The following is a 23,887-nucleotide window of genomic DNA, read 5'->3' on the forward strand; positions in this document are numbered from 1 at the left end:
CATCACATATTGTTATTATTGTAGACCTGCTGTGCTGAGTTTGGAGTAAAGTGTATCGGTACACTCCTAAAGTGTGCTAAAGCTAAATCACTGGATGCAGTGGTCCCTAGCTTTTCTCCATTATTTCTAGACAATCTTCTGCTGCACACATGCCAGATATTTTGATGTAGCTTTAGATGCTTTAACTCTATGGGCAAAAGGTTTTCAAACTCCCTGAGGGAGTATTTCACATTTATCTCATGAGGCGTTACCAAGGCTCGTATTTTTCTGCATTAGCTGTTTCCTCCAATATTAAGAGTGTATGGGGACAAAAAAAACAACAACAACAAATTGATAACAAATATGCCCTAGAGTTGTTATTGTTAAACTATATATCTTGTTSTAGTGGCAAGTTCAGCAAAGTTAATGACACTACGCGGTGGAGGTGTATATCTATAAAAGCGATGCCTGGGCTGCTGCTGGCATTGTTTTGACAAGTTGATGACATCCCACTTTTTTTTCTGTTTCTCTCTCATTTTATAGAGACAATCGCAAAAATTAAAAARTAGATATTATTTTGAGGAAGATATTATATACTGCAATACTGATGAATAGTCGCACGTTAAATGTTTAGTTTATTTTGAGTCAATAGTTCTACTGACTTATTTGCTTGACTTTTTTAATTGAGAGAAGGTTTACAGATTTCACTACATGCCTGCAAGTTGGAAGCTGAGAGATGACTTAAAAAAAAACTATCTTGTATTACCAAAAAAGAATCATAACACAACGGACAGTTTTTTTTCGATCCGACTACATTCTTTCTGTGTTTTACCAGGAACTTTGAAGGGAGCTCTGTCAACTACAAGAAGTTGTTAGAATTACTGTAAATCCATTATTACTACAATGTAGCAATATACCTGTGTGCAATGTAATTTTAAATCATTTGGTTTACTTRCATCATGAATGCCAAGCACTGCTGGATTGAATGTAAWATTTGTTGTAACAGAGAGAATTACATTTCATTTGGTACTTTATGATCTTGAAAACGGCTGTTTTTAAAAAAGCATGTTAACAAACCAGACTCCCAACAATGAACTCTAAAAAGATTAATGTTGAAATATTGAATCAGAATTGAGTGAAGCTGGTGTCGCACTGTTTCTCATCACGCTAAGTACATTATTATGAAAACATATTGGCGCCTTTACAGATTTCTCCAGTTTTTACTTTTCTCGTCATGCTGAAATGTTTCAGGCCATAAAGCAAATTTTGTCATCAGACAGAAATAACATGAGTTAAATAACAGCCAGTGGCAGGCTGTACATTTGGTGCCATCAGGACTTTTAAATCTTGCAAGTCCTGAATCAGCAAAACAGCATTTTGCTACCACTACCGTGTTTAGCTGTCAGTATTATGTTCATCAAGCGATATTACTTATTGACACAAAGTCACTTAAATTGGGTCAGGGACTGTCTGCCTCTTTGTTTGAGAAGCGTAGCCTCAGGCCTGGAGGAGCTGACTCTTATCCTGGCCTTTTTCCACTTGGCTGTGATCCACTCCACTGCACACTAAAGGTCATGGCTTGAAGATGCAGCTCAGTGACCCCTTCTCTCCAGGACTACACCTGCACACCCTGTCCACTGTTTTCCATTGTTCAGTTTTTAGTTCACACACATACAGTCACACAAAGAATCAAGTTGGTTTATGGGAAAGAAAATAATAATTGTAGCTATAAAAAGTGTTATTTTCTTAAGATGTAGCCTAATGGTTTCATAAATAATAGTGTTTATATGGATATGAGTACATACTAAAGAAAAATAAGCCAAATTTGACCCACTTCACCTTATGCACAGTGGTGCCTATTTGTTGGATATATTGAAACGCTAAGTTGCAAAAGAAATTAAGAGAGAAAATACAAGATTAGTTTACCTGCTCAGTTTTATCAGATGTATAAGAATGAGCATTTTTCAGATTAGTGAAGGCAATAATATTGCTGATACTGAAAAATAAAAGCTGAGTTTGTGTAACTCTAATAGTTCCTCAGTTGTTTTTTTATATGCACGCATACACCTGGACACAAATTGATTTATTGTCACACTTTTTTTCATTTAATAAAAAGTAGAGATGTGCCGATCAGGTTTTTTCCTGCCGATTCCGATTCCGATCACCCATGAGGGCTGATCACCGATGCCAATCACATAATTATTATTATTTTTTTATCATAAACACTACCGGTTACATTATGTGGAAAAAGGAACCATGAATTCACCTTAATTTAGATAAAAACTTGTTTTTAATAACTTTTTCCAAGAAAACTAAACAAAACAGGCATTGTGCAAATTGTACTGCTGTCAGTAATACCATCTTTAACAGACTGATAACATATGAAGGCTCTGAAGAGGCTAAATAATGCAAAGAGTCAAAATAAAACCTCTCAACATTCCCAAAAAATTCAAGTATAAAACTTAACATTCAAATCCAAATATAAGTTCCATTACAATAAACAATCCAGAGTTACTGAATGAAAACTTCCTGATAGCATGGCGGCTAGCTGATTACTGCTAGTTCTGATTGGCTGTTTCTGACTGAGCGGAGTAATTATGTAAAGCAGGGAGGAGATCGATTATTTTTTCAGAGATTATCTGTCTCATGTTAGGACAGCGAAAGTTTTAATACGTATGTAAAATGTATTTTTTAAGTTAGATACTGCAGCTTTAAGCAGAGGTTCGGTGTGAGAGTCACTACCAGGTGGAGCAGAAGCGGCGCTCCGTCTGTCAAATATTACTACCTGTAGCGAGTTGCAGCGGTTCAACAGCAAGAATAGAACCAGCGTCTTACATCGCAGCTCGAAGACTTAAATAATTTTGCGGGTTTTAGTTTAGCTTTCTGACCGTCATGCTAATCCGGGTGAGTGTTTGTAGCTGTGCGCTGGTTTACCTGCTATCTGATCCTCCATGTCTTTTTAACTGCAGYGAGCCTCGATGTAGCCAAACTCCGTCAAGTATGCCATTGTTTYTATGCCATATTAGCTTCGTTGTGTTGATGCATTTTGACCTGCTTCAATTTTCCGCCGCAACACGCAAACTTCCCCATTCACTCAGTGCGTTATAGTTCCACATCGCTTAGGATTTGTTGCTGCGCGTTTGCGCAGTGTGRAGGAAAGAGGAGACCAGCTGCACAGGCAGGCTGCGAAATGAGATGCAGSTGATCGGTATCGGCAACAAGAGACAATGATCGCCGATCACCGATCATRCACTTTTTCATGGAAATCGGCCGATTATGATTGGTGGCCGATCGATCGGCACACCTCTAGTAAAAAGGAATTATGCATTTTAGTGTAAAATAATCCACCGTTGATTTTGGTGTCACGTGGTTGACACTCTTATATCTGTTTTGTCAACTCTCAAATAAAATAAAAACTGAAAACAACCTTTTCTCTCCCTTTATTGCCTTAAGATGAATGCCAGTTATTGCACATAACTCATAATTTAGTCACAATTCCAACATTTTCATTTCAGCTGTGTTACTATGCCATGTTTAGGAGGTGATGTGCCCGACGGCCACTGTGTAGAAGAGCCTCCACCCACTGAGGAGGCCTGTGATGTTGCCTGTTCTACAGACTGTGTGGTGGGCTCCTGGTCCTCCTGGTCTTCCTGCTCACACAGCTGCGCCACAAAGACCGCAGAGGGCAAGCAGAGCCGCAGTCGCACAGTATTAGCCATCCCAGGAAAAGGTAACCTTAAAATCCCTCTGATTACTTTGACTCTTCTCCATATGTGTGAATTTCTTCCACACATTTTACTTTTCAACCAGTTTGCTTCCTTTTTTTATTTGCTTATCAATGACAACTTATTGCCATTAATAAGTTAATGGCAATAACTTATTGCCAAGTAAGTAATTGCTTGGCAATAACTTGGTATCAAGTTTGTGCTTTGGGGAAGCACAAAAATGTGCAAAATGTAAATTTTGTGTAATAGATCCTCCTTAAAAATAGGCAAATTTACATTGACTAAGACTGAATATCAATTAAATATTAAAATTAACTCATATAACATGTATGAAAAACATATAAGATGTATCCATAAGTAAAAGTGCAGCGCCTAAGCTTTATTTTGTAACTAGAAATGTTAAGAAGAGTTTCAGAATTAACTGAAAACTAAGCTCAGCAAATAGTAGATAAAGATTGATTGAGCGGCAGGTTTTATCAGCGTGGTTTCACCAGCATTGCAGCCCTTTCGCCTGGTTCCCCAGATTTAAGAGTGTTATACAGACATTTTTCATTTCAGAAAACATTTGAGGTTTGAGCAGATCATCCATTATCAGGAGCTGTTCCTCTGGCAAGTGTTTCTCTGTATACTTCATGTTTTCAAGTCAGGCTGCCTTGGCAGGCGGCTGCTGCCCATTAATCCCTGTAACTAAACACATATCAGCAATAACAGCTGATGAAAGAATCTTGCAGCTTAAACCCAATTGCTGGATATCTGTTGGCTGGCAGAGGAGGCTGTGAGAGAGCAGTTTGTGTGAAACCACAGTACAGCTGTGGAATGCAAAGTAGATCAGAAACCGTAAGCATCTCGTTGGTTGTAGTTCGGTGAAAAAGTCATGTTTGTGTTTTGCTGTGGTCCTCAACACTCTGCAATTAACACGTTCAGCTCATCATCAGTTTGGCTTTTATCATTTTATTCCATTCAGATTGAGGAGTCCTAGTAGTCAGAAACAGAGAAACTCACATTAACAACATGAGACAGTGGACTCAGTGCTGCCCTTAGAAAATAAGTGAAAGTTAGAATTTAAATCACTTTTTTTATTATTTTGCTTTTATAGCCATCTTTGCTACATGTTAGCATCAGGGTTGCCTTTGAGTTTGAATTGCATCGATTTTCTGAAGTCCTTTTGCATCATTGTTTACCAAGCTGTTTCAGTTTATTGAGATTAGTGGACATCTATTGTTTTACTACTATCTGAAAATTATCGAGTGACATTTTCAGAAGTGTTTGGGATCATTGTCATGATAAATGGCTGACTTTGATCATGTGTCATCTGTCAAAAAATAACCTCGTAATTGAGTTTACAGAGAAATTCATTGTCAACTCACTGGTATGTCCAATCTTTCTTTATTATAATAATCTTCTGCTCCAAAAATTGCTCCAACCTTGCCTCTCTGATCTGACACACATTACATACACACACTTCATTTAGAGGGAAGCTCACTCATATGTATGTACATTTATGTACATGTAGATCACAGCCATAACACATTATTATCTACTCTCCAAAATGAAATCTGTTGAGTAAAACAAATTGTGCTTGAAAATGACTGAAAATAGCTGCTGGTAATTTTGGAAAAAGGGAAGAAAAGCTGCGGAAATGAAGCAATAGCTTACGCTAAACATTAGCAAAGAAACAAGGATATTGCACTGCTTCTTGCATTTCCTTCTTAGTCTTTAGTCTTATTGAACTATCTGCTTTGAATAATGGCTATTTTGGTCTCATTTCGTAGGGGATTTTGCAAAACTGTTTACCAACTGTAACAGCTGCCAGTTGCTTTTTTTAGCAACRCATTTCTTAATGTGTTTCCTTCTTAGCATTGTGTTACACACACCTGAAAGCTCCAGACCCTCAAACTGTCAAAGCCAGCGCTGCATAAAGGTGATTCATCTTCTCTGAGCATAAGTTAACCATGTGATAAGCAGCATCTGGCTGCTACTAAGCAGTTGCAGCGTAAAATGTTTTCTCAAAGTGCTAAGACTCTTCATCTTTTGTGAAATGCACAGCAGGTTTTAAAAACTTGAATATTTATCTGTCATGGCCGAAGGCAGCTGGGTTTTTTATTGACTCTGCTCTATTTCATCCTTGCTCAGAAGCCCTCTGAAATGTAGGTGATTAGTTGAAAGATTTATTAGCTGTTGGTGGACATTTCAGATTTTAGAACTGTTGTAGGCAGATGCAGCAGATATATGACTGCCAGCTAAACCGCTTTGAGCCAAATCAAGAAAGGACTGTTGGGCTGAGTCCGAAGACAGCGGACCAATCTGCACTTTTCGAAATGCTAGATTGTGAAATGTTTTTGTTTTATGTTTCCTTGTGTTCACCTCCAGATGGTAAAGCATGCCCACCTGCCCCAGCCCTACAGGAATGGCGAGTCTGCAATGACCATCCTTGCTCTGTGTTTTACTGGGAAGCCTCTGAATGGGGACCCTGTACTGAGGACGCGTCTTCTAAAACCAATGAAACTAGCTCCCGCAATGAGACGTCCGCCTGCCCTGTTGGTGTTCAGAGCCGAAACGTCAGCTGCATGAGGATGAATGCTGCTCCAGTCTTAAGTAAAAGGTATGCTCTCTGCCACCGGGTACATTTGTTGTCATCAGGACATTTTAAAGCATTTCACTACAAAAACGCTAAATCTTACCACAGTGTTTTGGTCTAGTTTCTAGTGTGAATCTGTCAGTACACTTGAAATACGACAAACTAACTTACAAGTCACTTTTCAGCAAGATATAGGAGCTTGTTTTATGTCAATAATTACTGGATGAAAAAGTACAAGTTCCACCGGCAGATTGTTTCATTTATAACATGAGGAAAATGTCTTGTAACAATTGGAATTGGTACCTTTTTTAATATTATTATTAAGGAATTATGGAGTTAAAACAACCTTCTATATATTGCTAAAAAGTCACTTGTAAGGTAGTTTTGTCTTATTTCTAGTGTACTAAAATATTTGAACTAGAAACTAGACCAGATTTGCAATAGACAAGAGAACGACTAAGATTTCATGCTTTTTCAATGTTTTGACTTTATTCTGAGTTTTATAATTACTTTGGTTATTCCTGCATTTTGATCTTTTCAAACCAACATATGTGTTTCTACCTAGAAAAGAAAGTCATATTTTCTTTTTATCTTTTCTTTCTATGTTTTTAGTCACAAGTAATCTGTACCTTTTAAAGATTGTCGGGAAATTATGTGCAAATAGTCAAATATTTGAATACTCCTTGTATACTATAATTTCTAAATACACAATGTTCACCCCCCCCTGCCCCACCAAAAAAACCCAACCCAAGAGTTTTGTGAAGTGTCTCTCTTCCTTTATACTTTCACTCTGTGCTTTTGCTATTCTTATATATATATATATATATATATGAGTGTGTGAACCCGAGATTCATCTTGCATCTGCTCCCCCATTATCCTTCTCTTTCAGCAATACAATATCAAACACTGCTAAGGGCTTTTGTGCTGTCACTTTAATGATGTTAAAGCCCGCACCAGAAAGACAGATTTATAAATAATTCACAAAGTTTGCCCTTCTTTAGCTCAACATATTATTGACAGGGCCATAAAATGGATTATGGAGAGGCTTTTTTCTCATGCGCGTCCTGTCTGCCACCACAAAAGCTTTAATGAAAGCTGTCATTTCTGCTCCCCCAACAGATCTCGCTCGTACAGTGTGCCGTGAATTTAATCACTTCGCCTCTCTCATATCCCTGCAAAGTGTTCATTTATTGGAACACCACCTAAAACTTAGACCTGCATGTTGCTATTCGATGATTGTGTCTTATCAGTAACTTGTGAGTTAGTGCTTCCAGTTACTAAATTAAATGAGGCACATATACTCTTAGGGATACACAACCGTCATCAGACGACATTGTTTTTCTACTTGATATCAAACATTCAGCTGAAAATGTCTTCAACATTTCTGAACAGAAATTTCAAAACAAAAACCAATGTTTGTGAAAAACAGGTTCCTTCAGTCAGCAAAACACCTAAGCATTTCATGGTGCACAATAATCTCTGCAGGGATCTGTGGCTCAACCAAAAGCTTAGTGGGTTTTTCTTGGTATCAGCTCAGAGCCTGCAGGAAAAAGTTTGATTGATTTTCAGTTTTATTTCTGTTCCTTTTTTCCGCATCCCAAGAATAGCATCTGTAGTAACACACCTGTGAACTCTATTCAATATTTCAACACTTTGCTCAAATATATGTTTAAAATAGCGCTCTGTGACAAGGGCGGTATGTATGAGAAATAAAAAAAAACATACTGCATGTCATGATTAATAATTTAAACAAGTAATTTTGTCTTAATTTGCCATCAAAACAAAACCATGAAGAGAAAGAAACACTCCAGACAAGTCAGGGGAAAATTACAGTCGGCTCTAAGCAGGGTTGGATTATAAAGTAATATCCTTTGCTGTGAAGATCTCAGGGAGCTGTTCAATCTGTCATCAAAAATTGGAAAGACTTTGGTGTGATTCTAAACCTGCTAAACGTACAGGCCATGCAAGACAAGCATTAGTCAGAAAAGCAGCTGAGAGGTACTTGGTAATTCTAGTGGAGATGCAGAATCCACCACTCAGGTGGAAATTTTGTTGAAAGGATAAGTATTATTTTCAGTCTCCAAAAGTCATGGCTTTATGGAAAAGGTAAGACCAAAAAGTCACTGAAAGAAAGCAATACAATAAGTCATGTAGGTGACAAAGAACGACCTCTGGTCACGTGAGACCACAAATTAAACTTTTGACCTTTTTATAAGGCATGACAAGTGTATCCCTGAATATTTTTTTAAAACAAATTTTTGTGTACATTTTTAACAAGAGTTTATGTAGATTACATCACCTGACACAGAGCAGTTCCTGCTACTCCTGGAGTCCAGCTGTGATCCCCATCCACTGCAGCTGTGGAGTCCAGAATTAAAACAGTGAAATCAGACTAATACTGTATTAATCTCAAATTGTTTCATAGCCGTTATGGTTTGAAAGCCTCTCCAAACTGTACTGTGAGGGAAACGGGTAGATGGAGTGAATTTTACATGAGCTGCACCAATCACATTTCTTGGAATGAAAGGGGGGAAATAAAGAGAGCTCTACACAGGATTAGAGTAAACTATCTAAAGTAATTATTTATTACAATTTAACAGCAGCTGAGCTCTAAAACTGAATTAAAATCTTTAATGTCGGTAAGATGTGCGTCTTGGGAGTAGTAACGATGCACATGCCGAGGCAGCAGCAGCAGCAGCGTTTCTGCTCCATTCAAACTGAAAATCAGTGAGTGATCAAAAACCCTGGGCAGCTGTGATAGCTTTTTCATGTTTCTCAGGACATAAACATTGACAAATATTCCAACTTTACCAATTCAAATGTCTTAGGTTTTGATGAAAGCATTTTTCTCTATATATTCTTGGAGACACTGAAACGTCGACGTGTCCTTTAATTAAATAATCCCACTAACATCGGTGGTTATGATCAGTGTGTTTAAGTACAAACTCTCCAAAATCCTGTGATATTCAGTGTGATGACTGTGCATAGATGTTGTTTTCAAACAAATTTACAGAGATAATTTCCAATATTGTAAAGCTGCCAAACAAAAAAAAGGGTCTGCAGAGCAGGACAAACCAGGAGATGACAGAAACAAACGTGGATTTTCCACAAGGTAAAAATGTCCAGAGTCATCCCACTTCAAAGCGCCACTTTTAATTCAGAGTCCATCCTACAAAGATCGATTTTAGTGTAGTTTTCTGTTTACTGTTGAAAATCAATATCCACAGTCATTCTGAGAACTTAAATAAATTCAATAATTATGGAAACTGTGGTGATATATTTTGCTGTAAAGAGTTTTTATCTTTTTAGTGTGGATTACCTTAGACCATGACAGCAATTAATTTGGTCTTTGACTGCTCTCTTTAAGGCATTTTGAGAAACGACTAAAAGACCTCCAATCCTCACAGTGTTGTCACAGCTGAACCTCATTGCCTTAACTGTACGTCTGACATCCTCATTTTAAGCAAATCCCACAATATTCCCCCAGCTGCTTTGTTGCGTTGCCATGGCCTCTGGCATGCATCAGTGCAAAAAGGCAGAGAGAAGAGAGGGGATAATGCCAGGGAAGGAAAAGGTTTTATATATCCTGCCTTCTCATGCTTTGGTATACTTTGATCTCATTCCTGTCTGCGCTGGCTTCTGCAGTTGGAGGGATGTGACACCAAGCTGGGCTTCCAGTGAATCCTGGATTTCTGGTTGTTGGGGGGGGGGGGGGAGTCACTCAGGCTGAAATGAAATTTGGAGATCTATGCATGCCTCTGCGAGACAAGGAGGAGGGGTTTGCCTGCTGGTTGATCAAAACATCAAAGCTTATGAATTATTTTATTTTGCCAATCATGTTAAAGCTCTACAACTCAGAGAATACAACACGGCCTGTGGGGTGTTAAAGATACATTACAGGAGAAATTAATTTACCTAAAAAACATGAAAAGATTTTTTTTTAAATATATTTTAGAGAAAAAAGTGTTTGAAGGCACTAAAAAAAACTAACAGTTCCTTTAACATGTCAGAGATGACGTACTGTTAAGCAATTTTCATGTTGAAACATTTTCTCCAATTTAATTAACACCTTTGTTTTAACCCTTTCTTCCTAGATTACACTCCAACAAAATGCTAAATCTGCTTTTCTTGTTATTAGAGTTACACACTTCTGGCAGCGGGGCGTTATCCAGTTTCCTATCTCTGACACGGGTGGAGCAAAGTGTATTTTTAGAAAAGAAAATGTTGCTGAGAGCTGCTACTTACTCCTTCTACACTGTGCCTCATCGGATTATGGAGGCAGTGGTTGTGGATCTCAAAAACAATTAGGCAATCTCACATAATAAAAATGTGTAATAGCTGTCCTGGTCCTCTAATTAGCAGTAGAATTCATTAGTGACAAATGTTATTAGTTCAAAGTTGAGGCAGTGCAATTACTGGTGGATGTGCTTTCCTTTATTTTTACTGGTCTTGTGTTAACAGTATAATTCAGTGAAGTTGCTTAGTTTTCTTGATAAAGCTCCAGTAGGTGAAGATTTGCATAAGGTGAGATGTCACTGGGCTTTCACTGAATATCTCTTTACCTCTTTTAGCAAATTCATTGCTACTTCAACACTGAGCTCTCTGACATTTTTCAGGATTTGCATGAATAAGTGAAAAAGCGACAAGGAGACCAGGAGAAGCAGATTGTAGAATACAGTTAGAATTTGAGTACAGGAAGAGGAAGAAAAATATATTTTGAAAGGTTAGATTTTATACTTCAAATTGAGGTACAATTACAGATCAGCCTAATTCCAAGGAAGATCTGCTGCAGATCTACAAAGAAACTATTATTAGGACAGATTCAAATGTGAAAGAATGAATGCACTCGGGGTGAACCTGTTATGTATATATATGTAATCTAGATGCAGAACGAGTAATGTCACATTCTTAATGAGTTGTGTTGTTTCTGTCACACACTGCAGGAAAACAGCTAATTAAAAACTGATAATTTCAGTGAAATTTTCAGCTTTCTGTTAATATATTCCAACTTTCTGCTATATATTTAGAGTAAATGTGTTAATTTTAAAATATGATATGTGCTATCTAACACTAAATGTCTAATATTTAAACCCCTGTCTAAACATGGCTATACAGACGTGTTGAAATGTGACATCCCACACGAGACCCCCCCCACCCAACTTCCTGCTGGGTGGCAGAAAAGTTGATGATATTGTTTTTAGCTGTCAACAAACCATGCTAAATCTTAAATCTACTCATGACATATAAAAGATAAATGGATCGATGAATTATTAGTTGTCACCTCTATGACAACTAGACAGCAAGGTATCACATTTTCCTGGTCAGTAAAATATTTTAATGTAAGAAATAGCGCAAGGAAGGGAAGTAGGCTAGTTATGTTAGCTTAACTTCAATAACCTTAACTAAGATGTGCTGTGCAGTACAGTGGGCTTCTGCTCAGTTACCAAAAAATTAAAAATAAAAATTTTAATTTTTATAAACACCCACTTTCTGACAGATTAATAGTAGTGCAATTGTTTAGCTAATCAACCTTTGCTGATTATTTATTAACAATAATCCAAAATAAAAATCAACTGTAATGGTCTGAAAGTTCTGTTTTTTGCGTGGGAAATGTCGCATGTTTTTTGGTGTTGAATCCCGATACACTCAAATGTAACCTCAGCTTTCTAGGTTAGCGGAGGTGTTGTCATTTGGTTACCACGGCAACAGGTCTGTGTGTGTGGCATGAGATAGATGGATATATGGCTCTATTTGACCCTGTGTAGGGAAACTGGGTTAGCTGGTACAAGAACCGGCTCCTATGTTAATGAGATAATTGTAAATGTCCACATACGGCCAATTCTGAGGACTGTCAACCCACTGATCATCAGGTAATTTTAATGGGTTTGGAAGCTTTATGCTCAATACGGTTGGCTTTGCCGTGTGCCTTTTCCAATCTTCTGCACAAAGACGATCTAAATAAATAATACCTGCATCTCCGGGTTTCATTTTGCTAATGGGATTGTTCTACCGCAGGAGCTTGGCAATGGATGGAAAGCAACACATAAAAATATGTGTGTGTTTATAATTTGCACGCATGAACGGCCTCATTTATTAAGAAAATCTGTGAAGCACAAAACAGCTGGTCCACCATATTGCTTTCTTGCCAATGAAAACCAAGTTGTGCGTTGTTCATTGGGATAAGGTCAATTTAAAGACACTTCTTGTTCACATTTGCAGGTGTTTAGAGTCTTCTCGCCCAGAAACTACCCGACCCTGCTTGTTTCCCTGCAAGAAGGACTGTGTGGTGACCCCCTTCAGCGAATGGACAGCATGTCCAGCATCTTGTCTCCCAGGTAGGTCTTTGCATGAAGAATGATGTTATTTACCTATAAGATGGACAACACTTTGTAAAATAATATTCATATGATGTGGAAATAATCCTTAATCAGTTTAAACCTACCAGTTCACAATTTGAGAGTTTTTTTCATTAACAATTTGTTGTTATGTTGTGAGGGAACAATTGATCAAGACAAAGCAGAATGAACTGGCACATCAAACTGGTCCAGTGTGCTTAATAACTGCATTTAATTGCAGATGACGCCCTTAAGTGTTTATTACATTAAGCTGACACATCAAGAGGAAAATGAATATTTAATGGGTTTTCCACAGGTGTACTGTAGTATCTTGTAAATCAAAAAATATGTAATTGTTTTTTGAAGAAGTGAGCAGGCATAGCTTCGCTGTAAATATACTGTAGTCCACTGGGCCTGCTGACGATGTAATCACTTTCTTAATTGCAGCATTTTGAATGTTTTCTAATTAGTTTTGTGTAATGAGCCTTGGAGCCCGAGCCAAATGAAGCCATTACATTGTGGTGTGTCCGAAAACAGACTGCAGTGAAGTGGAGGACATCACGGGCATCAAGGGCATGCTAATCAGAGTCAGATCAATTTCGAGACCACTTGTTTCTTTGGCTGTCTCTTTGAGATGTCAGACTGCACAGATGTCTGATCTTCGTTGGAGACATTCATAAGAAACCTGCGCTCTCATCATTTTTAATTCTCTGTCCTCTACAAGGGTCTCCTTCATTTACCTGTTTATACTTTTTGTGTACTGCATTGTAAGAAGATACTTTTTGTGAAATTTGTGTTTCGTGTTGAACAGATAATTCAACTGCTGCAATGCAATCTCGGTACAGAATCATCATTCAGACGCCTGCTAATGGAGGTCAAGAGTGCCCAGACACACTGTACGAAGGAAGGGAGTGTGACTCAGTTCGTGTATGTCCGGTGTTTAGGTAAAAACTAAATTTACTGTTAAATATTTTCACTTTTCTTATCAGCAAGACTTAGAGTAATGCACCGTGTGTGTAATGCATTGTGGAACGTGTTAAGGGCAACAACCTGATAAATAACTCTTGTTGTAAGAGTTAGTTTATGTAAAATATTCAATACATTTTGTTAGTGAGTTAAATAATCCAAGTGACCTATTGAGTAAAGACATATTTTAGTTTGTCATGTTAGGTAGCTGCATTAAAAAAAAGAAAACTTCAGATTCAGTTTATCCATATAGATGTCATAGTAGGTTATTTCAGTGAGCACCACTGCCTGCTGTCTCAGCTATCTTATCCAGACTGATGACATTATCTGTAAGGTCACAGATGATGAAGCCATAATGTCTTTGATGATATGGCCCAGCAACGTGGGTGAATCTGACTTTGATCCAACATGCAGGAAAGCAATCTCTAAATTACACTACATACTCATTGGTGCATTCTAAAAAGACTACACTTTTCTTTCTCAGGTCGATAATCAGGTAAAACTGAAGTTTAGGGTGGGCAGACTGATGATTGGCTGTTAAACGTGCAGCTTATACACTATCGTAATATTCATCAGATTTCCCCCATAAAAAAACTAAAAGGGGGCTATGACCAATCCTTCTCTGTAGAATCAGGTACCATGACTCATGGGGGAGTCAAGCAAGCAGCTACTTCAAACAGGGCCTGTAGACAACGATATCTGGCTCTAACAGATGTCCTCTCGTTTCCACAGAAAAATGCATTTCAGCTTCACTTTCACAATCAGTCATTTTCACTCTGCCGTTGTTACTGTTTTTGGATTAGACGGGCTCAACTACCAGTCTTAGCTAATTAAGGTCAAAATCCTGCTGCAGTTATATTTTTAGGCTAGCTACTGATATTGTTTGGTGAAAAAAAAATAGTCATAGAACAACCAACTAACAAAATTTGCAACTATTTCGTTTATCGTTCACACATGAAGTTTGACCTCAAGTGTTCTTGTAATTGAAGAAAAGTCACTTTGCAGAAGCACTTTGCAGAAGGATTGATTTTAAGGATTGTACAAAATCCTTAAAATCCTTTAAATCCAAAAAATATGTTCAAAATTGGCACAAAAGGAATAAAAAATAACTCGAATACAACCACGTGTTTATAAAAGTAAAAATATAAAAAGAAACACGTGCAACCTTTTTTCTCTGGAGAGAATTTGTTAGCTATCTGTTAGCTAACAGATAGCTACTGAGTATCTGCTAGCTAACTGTTAAAAATCCTCCCTGCTCACCACACTTCTATCTTCAGTTTCCTTCAAGTTAAATAGGAAAAATAGTTGGTCCAAATTGTGATGGTTAGACAATGTATTCACTAAATATTTGCAACACTGCAGCTCTTGTTCTTGACCTATGCAAATCAGATTGCCTGTGCTATTCATCGAAAATGCCATGAATGGACCTGTAATCATCAGAACTCAACCCTGACTCAAAGGAAGGTTTTTCTGCTCAGATGATGTTTTTATTTACTTGGTTGGCCAGGTATATTTGTGTCGCCTTCCTGTGGAAAACACTTTAAGAAGAGATCAACCATTTCTGTGATACGCTGCTCAAACAAGCCCAGTGTGGACTGATGGTCATAGTGATCTGTGTATATATTTAAACAACACTTACCTGTTGGTTTAAACTCTTTAGCTGTTTCAAGTGGAACAATATATATAAATGATCTAAAACAAGTTTATTGCTGTTGGTATTGAGAATTAATGACAGTATCACCGTACTGAATCAGATTTATCATAAAAATGAAGCATGAGATAAAGATGTTGGGAAACACAGTAGTTAAAGGGAGTTTCATGACTCCAATCATTAAACTGTGAATCTCATTTATTGTTGTTTAATTTGAAGCGTTTATAATTTACCACCTGGTAATCTAAACATGAGAAATAAAACATCAAGAAAAACAATTATTCACAATTGGTTCTCATTGTTTATCTGCCTATTTAAAATGCTAACTAATTATTCTACAATATTGCACAATGCTTCATAACATACATGCAAATTTGTTATTTGGTTAAGAGATTCAAAATGTATTTGTGTTTGTTTGATGTTATGTTTGATCACAACTATGTATAAAATATGCATAACATTCGAAGACGTATCATATTTGGGATAGCAGTAATTTTAACGGGACATATTGCAACATAAACATGGCAAAATACATTATGTAAACATTTTTCTGTTTAACAGAGAATGTGCAAACAAGACTAATTTAAAAGCAATAATAATGTTCTTGTTTATCTCTACAAGATGAATAATGCTTGATCAAAGTTGCATCAATTTACACATTGAGTATAAAAAGTTCTGACATTTATGATACAAAACTGCATTCATCCTTTACCAAATAAAACCTTTGTGTTTGTCTCCCTATGAAGGTGGAGGATGAACAAGTGGCACAGTTGTACCCTGGTGCCCGATTCTGTTAGACGAGGATTATCGGGATCAGGAGAAGCCTGTGGAAATGGTTTAGAAACAAGAGGCAAGTATGAACCCTGACCTATTGTCTTTTGCACACTTTCTGCTCTCCACACAGCTGCTGCCACCGTGTTTCACCGTTCCACCCTTAAACTGTCTGCGTTTACAAAAGATCAAATATCTGTTCCTGTTGGGCTTCTTGAACAGGTGATGTGGAAAAGAAGTAGACAACTTTTTTGAATTGTTTCTTTGTAATACAGCATAGGCTTCCTAATAATGTATTCTGCTAATAAGGTACACTTTCAGCACTGTTAGCACTCCCTTGTGATGTTGCAGGAGCATTAATACATACTCACGTTAATTGGACCATCTTCAAATAATAACATTTAATTTATGATATATGTTTTTTTTATTATTATTATTATTATTCTGCATATCCAGGCTATATAAAACAACATCAAAATGTTGTAAGGAGAGATTTAACTTCCAGGCATAAACAGACTCCAGGAAGAAAGTGGAATATCAACTGTCGAAAATCTGTTTAAAAACTACTTTGCAATTTTAAAAAAAAGCTGCATTTTCTTGTTTTAGGTAATTAAATTTGATTTATATGATGTAATATTTTTTACCTTATAGTAACATGACTGCAAACCATCAGTGCGTCCATGCAATCCATCCAAACTATGTTTGTTTTGATTGGGTTCTTCTATGGTAAAACCTGAGTAACTGGCACTTCTAAATAAAATGTATTATTATTATTATTAGAGACGTTATCATAAACACTACTGGTTACATTATGTGGAAAAAGGAACCATGAATTCACCTTAATTTAGACAAAAATTTGTTTTTAATAACTTTTTCCAAGAAGAAAACTAAACAAAACAGGCATTCTGCTAATTGTACTAATATCGGTAATACTATCTTTAACAGACTGATAACATATGAAGGCTCTGAAGAGGCTAAATAATACAAAGAGCCAAAATAAAACCTCTCAACATTGGCAAAAGATTCAAGTATAAAACTTAACATTGAAAGGCAAATACAGGTTCCATTACAATAAACAATCCAGAGTTACTGAATGAAAACTTCYTGATAGCATGGCGGCTAGCTGATTACTGCTAGTTCTGATTGGCTGTTTCTGACTGAGCGGAGTAATTATGCAGAACAGGGAGGAGATCGATTATTTTTTCTGAGATTATCTGTCTCATGTTAGGACAGCGAAAGTTTTAATACGTATGTAAAATGTATTTTTTTTAGGTTAGATGCTGCAGCTTTAAGCAGAGGTTCGGTGTGAGAGTCACTACCAGGTGGAGCAGAAGCGGCGCTCCATCTGTCAAATATTACTACTTGTAGCGCGTAGCAGCGGTTCAACAGCGAGATCAGAACCAGCGTCTTACATCGCAGCTCGAAGACTTAAATAATATTGCAAGTTATTTGTTTAGCTTTCTGACCGTCATGCTAATCCGGGTGAGTGTTTGTAGCTGTGMGCTGCTTTACCTGCTATCTGATCCTCCATATGTTTTTTTTACTGCAGTGAGCCTCGATGTAGCCAAACTCCGTCAAGTATGGCATTGTTTTTATGTCGTAWTAGCTTCATTGTGTTGATGCATTTTGACCTGCTTCAATTTTCCGCCACAACACGCAAACTTCCCCATTCACTCAGTGCGTTATAGTTCCACATTGCTTAGGATTTGTTGCTGCGCGTTTGCGCAGTGTGAAGGAAAGAGGAGACCAGCTGTACAGGCAGGTTGCGAAATGAGATGCAGGTGATCGGTTTGTGTGATCGGCAACAAGAGCCAATGATCGGCGATCACCGATCATACACTTTTTCATGGAAATCGGCCGATTATGATCGGTGGCCGATCGATCGGCACACCTCTAATTATTATCATGGTAAACATTATTCATTCAGTGTTGCATGTTGTAGGTCAGGACACACAGGGCATCTTGTCTCTTTCAGCTTGCAACACGCATTTGCTGACTGCGTTTCAAAATTATAAATATCACATTGCCACATCTGCATTGAATGAGCTGCTCTCAACATTCAAAATGGTTTTGCAGTTGTGATAATAGCACAAGTGTGAGCAACAGAACGGCATTAGACAGGACTTCCACATCTACTGTCTTTCTTTGTCTGTTCTCTTTTCCACACCTGTCATTTCTGCTTCTTGGGAACAATGATCGTCACCTGCATGGCTTTGTTTACAAGTTGGTTAATTTGCAAATAAATACATTGTGAATGCAAACTGCACCAAACAAAAAAGAAGAAGTAAAGTTTGCATTTGGTCCAGACCAAATAGGGAAACACACCCTTACTGGCTGAAAAAAGCCCATTCCATCACTTGGGCTTTTTTTAGACCTGTGAGTGGTGCATTTCCTGACATTTATTTCTGATCAATTCTGTGTTTAATAGATGCCTTTTATAGAAATAAACTCATAAGTGTTCTTTATTATACTGTTAAGAAGAGTGTTAGAATAGACTATACTTTTAAACCTAGATGTCTAAGGCTAGACAGTGTCTTTATTATAACTAACACATAAAATTATTACGCCACATTAAAGGGTACTAGAAGGAGAGTGCATTTGCCAGTCGAAATTGTTAAATCACTTGATCAGAAAATTCCTTGCTTTGAAAATTGTAAAGCGCCGCTGATTTGCCCCAGAGTAAAAAGGTTTTTATTAACATTTTAGATTTGTCAGTGGAGGTTGTTCCCGTTATCTATAGAAGTAAAACACCATTATGCAACGCTGTATGGATTTACAGGTGAGCAAACGTCCAGTAACACATTTGCAGAAGGTTGTTCTGTTTAAATGTGTGCAACTCAATGAAGTGTGCAGCCTCGCTCTGTGTTGCCTTGAGAACTTGAGCAGTCCTGATCTCAGTGAGCGTCTCTCTTTGTAATTATGACTGACATTTCTGAAGTGAATTTTTAACGAGCACACGACGGAAAGTGTTTGTGGCGTTCCCAGGTTGAGAACAAGCCTCATTGACCTTTAGAGCATCCTATTTGAATGTGATTAGAAAATGGCTAAGTTAAATACCTGTGACATTTAAAAAAAAAAAAAAAAAACTCGTGTGAGATGAAAATTCGTAATTAGTAGAAACACGAAATTTAAATATAGACTTACGAATGACAAAGAACTTTGAGTTACTTTTGCTCCATGGGTGGCAGAACCAATTCACTGACCAAGGATACATAAATGTCAGTCTGATATATAATTAGGGCATAATAACTGGGAAAAGGACCATGGTAGAGGAAGGAAACCATTGACAAGGCCGTATTTAAGACTTCAGAACTGAAAACTAGAATTCTTCATTTATCCACAGACCTTTAAAGACTATGCACTTACCTCTGCATATTTGAAAATGTTCCATTATATAGGTGGTATTTGGTACTTTATTTATCTGCGATTGTATTTATTGTATGTATATTTATTGATGTTTGTAGTGTGTGAGAACCTAGAAAAGTGTCAAATTTTATATTTCAGACCTCTGGTGTGAAGAAAAAGATATAAAATTATGCATAGTTGTTATCAAAAGACCAGATCCCTTCGGGTCTCTATAAAGTGTGTGTATATTTGCACACAATGCAAACTCATGCCACATTGTTCTGTTTTCTCAGAAAACAATATTTCTTTTCACTAATTCTCCTTCTGATTAGGGAATAAAAATATAGATTTTTTTTGTTGTGTGTGACAAACTGCAACACAAAGTATTTATGCCTAACATTGCTTCATGATAGTGTTCAATATCTTTTATGGTTATTTTCTCAAAATAAGCCAAGCGTTGGCTCGTTATCTCCAGGGGGAAAAACCCAACAGGATGTTGTATAAAGAGAGATTAGCATCCTTGATAAAGTTCTTATCTTATTGCAACCATAAAAACACTTCTTATCCTTAAATACTTCCCGAGGATAGTAAATTCCCAGTTGTGGGAAAGAATATTTAAAACATAGCGATGCTACAGGTAAAACAAAGCAATACAACGCTCCATGTTCTCATTATAGTAACAATAACGGTATCAATTTGTCTCTAACTTTGTTCTTAACAGTCTTAAAATGGCAGTCTTTGAGAGGGATGACAGGGAAATAAAACAATAAAATTAATTCAGAAAAGTTCTACCCTATACAGACTCAATGTTTTAAGACATAAAACTGCAGTTTTTGTTTTTGTTTTGTTTTCTTTTTATCAGGTTGAAAACAGATTATATCAGTCTTTGTGAAGCACTTCCTCCTCCAAATGGCTAAAATTTGAAGTTGATCGTAGTAATAAAAACTTGAGAGGATAAATCGCCTGAGTAGCAGCTCTGTTTTCAAGAAGCCACAAAAGCTTTCAGAGCACAAATCTTTGTTTCATGAAAGCTCTGTTACTGCTACTTTATTTCAGCGCTGCGAGACGTTGAAAAGTAACGATCCGTTACTGACATCCATAAAAATCTCCTGCAAGTATGTGTTCACATATTTCACCCACAATTATAGTATCTAATGCATGGTTTATGTAGCAAAGATGGTTGTGAACAACATGTTAGAAAAAATAATCTACATGTCATGGATATAGTGATTGATTATTGGTAAAGCAGCCATAAAAACTTGTGAGCCATTAGGTACACCTTGCCAGTTCTGGTTTGAACCTCTCTTAATCCTCAGAATGTCTTGAATTCTTCACGATTGCAGTAAATTGTCAGAGATTTTAGTGCATATTGACTTGAAATCAAGTCTAAAAAATAAAAATAAAAAACTCCTTGTAAAGAAGATTTGGAAAAGATTTTCCACATCTGTTATTGACCCTGTAAAAACTATAGCATCAGTTTCCACTTATAGCTGACATTCGGAGTGACAGTGTACCTAATAAAGTGGCTACTTTTTGCATAAAAAGACATGCAAGCTTATTTTATTCTGTAAAATGAACTATAGTGTATTTCTCATGCATTCCTCCTCCAGTAAACAATTGCATCAGCCGTTCCTTCTTGCAGGAGGTTTACTTCATTCAAAACAAGGTCAAGAATCAATGTCAGCCTTGCATTTCGAGCTTTAGAGCGTAACATCAACCGTACATTAACCTTAAGGTTTTTGTACTGTACACCTGGAATGTGTGGAAACCTGCACTGAGCATGTTCAGCTGTACTGTCAGCCTTGAGCCTTTCTAGATGTTACTCTACAAGCTGGGCACATTTTTTTTTCTTACTTCTTTCAGGCAGATCAATCAAACTTAACAAGTTAGCAAAGGGACTTTGTTCACTGCAAATCTTCCCAAAAGACCTCATACTGCCTTAATGCTCAAAAACATCTTAAGTCACACCAATACTTTTTGTGTTTTCCTCAGGCTAGGCTGTGTGTTCTTTTGTTTTGGTATTCTTAGCTATTATCTTGCTAAAATGTAAACTCTATCCTAATCTTAGGGAGGATTTTCTCTCAGAATTGCAATGCATTATATATAAATATATGTTGAATTCGATCTCACTGCGCTGTCCAAGAGGCAGAAAAACATCCCAACATAAGGGTGCTGCCATCCGTCTGTATAAGAGCAGAAATRGTGTTAATGAGCTGATGCTGACTGCCCAGTTCCCCCTGGCAGGCTGTTTGGTTTGGAGGCCAAATAGTCAAACCTTCCAGCCCTAATGGCTCAACTTGGCTTGGAAGACCAAGTATAGGGAAATGTATGTGGGTCCCAATGTCTTCTACGTTAGAATAGAGGGAGGCTAATAGAGTAGAATAGTGTAAGTGGCTTTTATTGACCCCACAGTGAGGAACCATCTTGCTGCTTGTATGTTTTCTTTGAAAGGTGCTTAAAACGCCACGTTTTTGGTTTTCACATTAACTACGTAAACCTTTATAGAAAGTCATTTTAAAGAGGAACACCCTGACAAACGAACAAAAAAACATGATTTAATAGCTTTTACAGCTCTTTTACTTTTTCTTTATTTAAAAGAAAATGTTGCAAAATGAGCAATATAGGTACTGTGATAGCATTAACATCATGATTGCTTTATGATATCAGGTATTTAAAATATGTCATGGTCCAACTTTATGTGAAAACTCTAAGAAAACTTGGAAACGAAACAGAATCCTGATCTGAAGGAGACTTTACTACTAAATTCATGATAAAACATAATGGATTAACCGGTGCATTTTAAAAATGTTCAGACCCTTAATAAAYATTTTAATTTTGCAAGACTGTATAACACTGTTTGCTTTTATAAGTTTCCCAAAGACCAGATACATATAGGTTGTACCAGTGTTCAACAATTTATTATTATTATTATTATTATTATCTTCTAAATAATGAAGACCATTGATTCCACTGAATTATAAAACCATTATAAAACACATTATAATATGAAAAACCAAATAGAGCTTGAATTCCTGTCATCGTTGAAAAKAATGTCAACTTTATTCTGGCCAATTTTAATCATCTGGAAGATAACAATTAATTCAAGAAAATCTTCATTAAACAACAAACAACTATGCAGAGTTCGGTCTTCCATTAACTTCCAACATATTGTCACAATCCAACTCCAAAACTGTCAGTTCTGGCAGAATGTATTATGAACCTCTGCTGGTAGAACTGCAGCTCCTGGAAAAGATTATCCAGTGGAAAATKAGTTTTGCTGATGTGAAGGAAAGATGTAGCTTAATGGCTCTGATGATTCCGGTCTATATCACTTTTCACAATACTTTATGAAGAACATTTCATACGGAATTAAAATGGAAATTACGCTTGGTGGCGAGAATGTGAATATTACAAACCTGCTATTAAAAGTAATATTAGGAAATGGATCTTTGGTTGATAACAGCAGGAAACCTAGCTTTGATCTTTAAAGAATACCTTTTTATGTGTACTCCACAACCATATCACAAAGATATTGACAGGATTTGGTAAAAATATCTCCTTCAAGATGTTTACCTTTGTCTAGCAGTCTATAGTAAAAGATGATCCTTGCCACTGGTGAAGWAATTATGGCAAGAGTATCACAATTGCTGAGAGTTTTCTTTGAAAGTCACACAAATGAGCTTACGTAACAGACAGAGATAATTATGCTTAAATTGGCTGAAATTTAAGTCAAAGTCAGAACAGAAATSCTAGTAAAAGTCAMAGAGAATGACAGAATGAGGCTGTCTGTGGTGGAGTTGGCTCTCTAAGAGAACAGGTGAAAGGATGGAAATAAATGTGATTGAAGACAAAGCAGTCATAGTGATAATAGCTGGACGACTTCTTTGCAGCTTATGAATCTCTTTCTTCCTATAAAGWTTTTACTAAAAAGAGGAATAAAGCTCCCTCAGCGACTACCAGTTTCCATCCCTTTTTTTTTTTTTTGACAAATGTCTTTTGATTTTAGAGCTGTGATTTTTAGTGTTACATGAATGGACCTTAATAACGGTCATCGTCGCCTTTGCTGGGCTTTCTATGTAAATGTCTGCCCCACGCACCCACAGCAAACCACACAGCTTTTGTCAGAGGGTGAAATTTAAAAGTCAGATATGAATCAATACAATAGATTGTGTGTTTGTCGGTTGTGCGCTTGTACTTGTCAGTGAATTCTCCAAGGCATCAAAGTTTTAGGATAAGTTTTCCCCAACAGTGTTTTTTTTTTTATAAAATGTTCATGAGGCAGGACTCCACTTTCCTGTACTGTCTCTGTTTTGGATTTGAAGAGACTTGATTGAACTCAGTGGTTGGAGCAGGTGTCATTTTTTCTCAATGTCAGAACTAATTTATTTACTGACAAAGACATCTGGATCTTACTACCTGCAAAAATAAAATATAACTATACCCTTTTTCTGTTTAATAAAAAAAGTTATGTGGCATCACATCATCTTTATCAAGGGAAATATTTATATTCTAATACAAATGTGCAGAAGAGGATTAG

The 23,887-nt window shown here is 36.9% G+C and overlaps 1 protein-coding gene across 5 annotated transcripts in view; it reads left to right on the forward strand.

Moving 5' to 3' along the window:
* thsd7ba (thrombospondin, type I, domain containing 7Ba) overlaps positions 1-23,887 on the forward strand; it is a 199,710-nt gene that overhangs the window by 107,072 nt on the left and 68,751 nt on the right. For all 5 annotated transcript variants that reach the window (XM_008403104.2, XM_008403129.2, XM_008403136.2 and 2 more), the window contains 5 exons: positions 3,518-3,709; positions 6,075-6,306; positions 12,502-12,617; positions 13,429-13,561; positions 15,981-16,084. In XM_008403104.2, the coding sequence (XP_008401326.1) occupies positions 3,518-3,709; positions 6,075-6,306; positions 12,502-12,617; positions 13,429-13,561; positions 15,981-16,084 (777 nt within the window). The remainder of the gene's footprint in view (positions 1-3,517; positions 3,710-6,074; positions 6,307-12,501; positions 12,618-13,428; positions 13,562-15,980; positions 16,085-23,887) is intronic.

The sequence above is a fragment of the Poecilia reticulata genome, linkage group LG2, assembly GCF_000633615.1.
Source record: "Poecilia reticulata strain Guanapo linkage group LG2, Guppy_female_1.0+MT, whole genome shotgun sequence".
NCBI classification, from domain to species: domain Eukaryota; kingdom Metazoa; phylum Chordata; class Actinopteri; order Cyprinodontiformes; family Poeciliidae; genus Poecilia; species Poecilia reticulata.